We start from the raw sequence: 4,255 nt of genomic DNA, 5'->3' as shown, positions 1-4,255 counted from the left end.
CAATCTTAACTTCCGAACCAATTTCGTATTGCTCATGGTATATCATTTTTAAACCTATTGAATTCCATGCACTCTTATTTGGATTATTTAGACTTAATTTGAATGACTTTAATTTAGAATTAAATCGATCCATATCCAACCAAAAAAAAATGTAAACACGTGTCTTCTACAAGAATCATCATCCTCTCGTCTATGATATTAAATTAAGTTTATTAGATTGATGGCCATTTAAATTTAATAAAAACGGCAGCATATAATTTTCCGTTGCAAGAAAAATCCTGTTCTCCAAAATATTAGTATCATTAAGGACGCGCAGTTTTATATATATTTATATATATAGCAACTAAGATGGATGTTTCTCCATCTATCTCAGGCTTACAAAATTAACTCATATATGTTGAGACAAAGCCACCATCGCCATCGTTATGTATGATCCACGTCGATCTGAGATAAGGATCTTGTGCGGCCATAGCAGTCTCATACGTAGTGTCCCTCTTCATCACAAAAAACAAACAACAAAAAAACTCAAATTACGATTAATTACACGCACGCACATATTGTTTAATTACTAGCTTCTTGAAGCAACCACCATTATCAGCAAGCCTTTCAGCGACTCCGATGGCTGCCAAAAGCTATATAACACACACCTTTAAGTTGTGATTTCGTTTAGAATTTTTGTGTGGATCATATCTGTCTTCCTCAAATCCGTTATCAACATGTTTAATACTTTTATTACATCACTCGCCTGCAAGGCTGCAACATACATATGTGAATTTTATATAAATGAATATATATCATTCTGGGCTTCTTCATGTATGTATACATATACTTTCCTCAGATGAAGGGTTGGATTCAATGTCTGTCAGGTATATCAATCCAAAGTCTGCTATATTGGGAAAGCATATAATCATTATTCCTCATGTTAGCTCGTTACTGCTCGTTGAGATCCATTATTTTACCTAAAATCCAAAGTGAAAAGCCTTTTTACGGGTCAAAAAGGGGGGGGGGGAGCCTTTAAATGCCATGGCCACATGCATATGAATGGGGCGGGGCACACAGTTTATCTGTTTGCTTCCGAGAGGAAAAACCAAATACACACAGAACTAAAATATCTACAAGGGAGGTAGAAAATGAGTGAAAATAATTCTGACAGGAGGTAAATAAAACAAGAGGGATAGAAAATTCAAAAGGCGTAAATGATTGATATTGCAAGAGGTGTGGTGTATGTGGGGACTGCTGGGAGACGCTGTCTATCTCACAAAAACTGTCTCTGCAGTGCCAACGGTGATGTTTTTTGGCTACACTAAGGAAGTAAGGCGCTACATCATGCGTATCTGCTCCTATATCTTCAGATCTGCGGCACTATCCTCATCATTCCTAAAACATTTATTCCCCATAAATTCTACCGTACAGCTCATTGAAAACTAAGTTTAACAAATGGGGGTATATGTATGAATGGCATGTATAAATTAAAGAGATATTACTATCGCTAAAATCACCTAGGAAGTCAAATTAACAAGTTGAAGTTTCTTGCTGCCAATAACGTTCTCCCATTATAATATATATGTTTCCCTTAACCGCTAATTTTAAGAAAACTTCATAGTGACTCTGTGTGTATGAAATTTTACTTTCAGGATTTTGTTTAGGAACTTCTCTTCTGCCTCTGTTTCTTCATGGATGGCGTCAAAACCAGATATAAAGGAGAAGGGTTGTATCACAGATTTCTGATTTACAATGAAAAACTTTGTTGAATCTTCATAACATAAATCAAATGTGGTGGCGGTGGTGGTGTTTGATGATGATTTTGGTTTTTGGGCCACACGGTCTTATGATGTTTAATTCCCTAACGAGTAGAATGTAGGTCAAGTTGATAAAAATATAAAAAGAGATATCATATTCTAGCCAAATGACCGTTCCGAGTAAATGAGACTGATCAATTGGGTACGTATATGAGGACCGAAACTGCAGATAGGGTTTTGTCATATACTGGAGCTAGGTCGAATAGCATTCTACAGTTGCTTTTATCTTGTCTCTTTGCATGTATATATTAATATGTTTTGTTTTGTTATATATATCATATCACGTGAATGCCTCTCAGTCCTCTTCTCTCACTTTCTGCAATTTATCCCCTTCTCATAACCCTATTACTGTGTAGTCATCCCCATTTAGGCATCTTCTTCTTGCCCTATACCTTAATATTCCATCCCTTGTTCTGTCCATTTTTGCAGGCGGTAACATCCCCTCTCTCTCTTTGTTGGATCGATCGATGACTCCTGCTGCTATGAACCCATCAAGCCCTTTCCTTCTCAGGGATCAAATAGAAGATCAAAACCAACTCTTCGTTTCTCCTCTTAATCGGGATTCAGCTAATTCTCTCTCATCATGTCCTAGCTTCTTCCGCTTACTTGATCAAACACAGACTAGAGAAACCCGCAGTGAGTTAAGACATGATCAAGAGGCAAGATTCAATCTTATTTCATACTCTATTTGAAAACTCACCGTCAACTTCTCCCTTTGCAATCAATAATTATATCATTTTCACTCTCTCCAGGTTCATATATATGCTTTATCTTATTGGTCTAAATTTCCATTATCAGTAGTCGTGTAGCTATTTATTGATCTTCACTTTCTTATTTTTGAAACGTGAACGAATTTTCATAGTCGGCTCGGTGATGAACCATTGATGCGCATACGTGTATACAGACGCATATATATATATATATATGGCTTGATTAGTAGGGAATGAAAAGCTGATAAAATGTATGCTGTTTTCTTATGCATTCAGGACTGATTTCTGTGATGGGTATGTACGCATAAAGCTCTAATTTCTTGCGCATATATTCGTGTTTTGCTTTCTTGGGTCAGTTTGGTTTGAAAAAATAATGATCATCATTCATAATACTGTAAGATCTTGGTCACTTGTAGTCTAAATCATATCCCTCCATATAATTTGTAGATAATACAACTTGATTATGTATGTGTGCGTGCAGGAAGCTGGACTGATGCTGCACGGAGGATCAAGCAGTCACCAAGTTTGGAATTCACCCTTTAATTCACGCCAGCCTCAACAAGTCAAGGATGACCGAAGAAACGTGTGTGGCGGCTATAAAGAGGAGGATGAGGAGGAAGAAAGCAAAAGCGGGTACGAGTCTGCAGAATGGATGCCTTCTAAGATAAGGTTGATGCGAAAGATGATGATCCCCAATACTAGTCATCCTGTCCCTCGTAAAGAATCGAATATCACTCCAAATACCCAAACTCGAGAGCATCAGAAAACCCAAACCCATAAAAGCCCTCCTAACCACAGAAATAACACCACCACTACTAGGGTTTGCGCCGACTGTAACACAACCAGTACCCCACTTTGGAGGGGGGGCCCAAAAGGTCCAAAGGTAATAAGATTAATTCTTCTGATAACACTATCCCTTAGATTTAATCTATTATCAGAACCTCACAATATTCATTAACGGACACACATTTTGCATTTACAGTCACTCTGCAATGCGTGTGGGATTAGGCAGAGGAAGGCGAGAAGGGCATTAATGGCGGAAGCTGGAAATGGTGTAGTTAGTTGCAGATTGAATAGCAAGGAGAAGAGGGCTCGCACAAACAATTTTGCAGCATTAAAGAATAAGTGCAAGGCCACTGCTGCAGGCAGCGCAGGAATGCCTGATGAGGGAGAAAGGAAGAATATTGGTTTGACGGATTTGGCATATAGTTTGAGGAACAACGTGTCGGTGGTCGAGCAAGTGTTTCCTGCGGATGAAGTAGCTCAAGCGGCGCTGCTTCTTATGGATTTATCTTATGCCTCTATTCCTGTTTAGATTTTAGATAGATTAGCTCACTCCATTTTATCTATTTTATAATTTACTACCTTCATCCATAGCTAGCCATTGTCGCTCATTTTGTTGCCAGTTTTGTAGCGTTAGCAAGCTTTAGAACTTTAATGTCATGTAATTGTCGACCCAACAAATAAATAATAAACAGCTTATGAATGCGTGAAAAATTACTCCTTTTGTTCCCAAGGCATGAATAGCTTTTTTATCCTCGCGTAAACTCGGAGTTTACCCAAATCATTTTAGATTTAAAACTAATATTTATCATACTGAAAGCGGTTAAAACTCTCATAATAAATGTTTTTTGAGATTCAAATTTGTGTTACTACCAACCACTTATTGGTGTGATATAAGTAACTCTATGCATGCTATTTTTTAGAGAAAATGATCTATATTGTTATAAAATTTTTTTAACTAAA

At 37.4% G+C, this 4,255-nt stretch overlaps 1 protein-coding gene across 1 annotated transcript; it reads left to right on the top strand.

Annotated features, from left to right (window-relative positions):
* The first annotated feature begins 2,095 nt into the window (after positions 1-2,095).
* On the top strand, positions 2,096-4,006 carry LOC114761763 (putative GATA transcription factor 22). Its single transcript, XM_028951194.1, has 3 exons — positions 2,096-2,458; positions 2,991-3,392; positions 3,492-4,006. Exons 1-3 carry the CDS (start codon positions 2,267-2,269, stop codon positions 3,822-3,824), a joined length of 927 nt encoding a protein of 308 aa, XP_028807027.1. The 5' UTR covers positions 2,096-2,266; the 3' UTR covers positions 3,825-4,006.
* The last annotated feature ends 249 nt before the right edge of the window (positions 4,007-4,255 follow it).

The sequence above is a fragment of the Neltuma alba genome, unplaced genomic scaffold (genome assembly GCF_004799145.2).
Source record: "Neltuma alba isolate B1F8T4 unplaced genomic scaffold, ASM479914v2 tig00011134_pilon, whole genome shotgun sequence".
In the NCBI taxonomy this organism is placed as follows: Eukaryota; Viridiplantae; Streptophyta; class Magnoliopsida; order Fabales; family Fabaceae; genus Neltuma; species Neltuma alba.
Note: the sequence above shows the minus strand (reverse complement) of the source record. Positions and strands in the feature narration are given on the sequence as shown.

Excerpts from the sequence above, each read along its gene's own strand:
- LOC114761763 (XM_028951194.1), top strand. The coding sequence starts at position 2,267 with ATGACTCCTGCTGCTATGAACCCATCAAGCCCTTTCCTTCTCAGGGAT. Across the intron at positions 2,459-2,990 it reads AGTTAAGACATGATCAAGAG|GAAGCTGGACTGATGCTGCA; the intron begins GCAAGATTCAAT and ends GTGTGCGTGCAG. Across the intron at positions 3,393-3,491 it reads GGGGCCCAAAAGGTCCAAAG|TCACTCTGCAATGCGTGTGG; the intron begins GTAATAAGATTA and ends TTGCATTTACAG.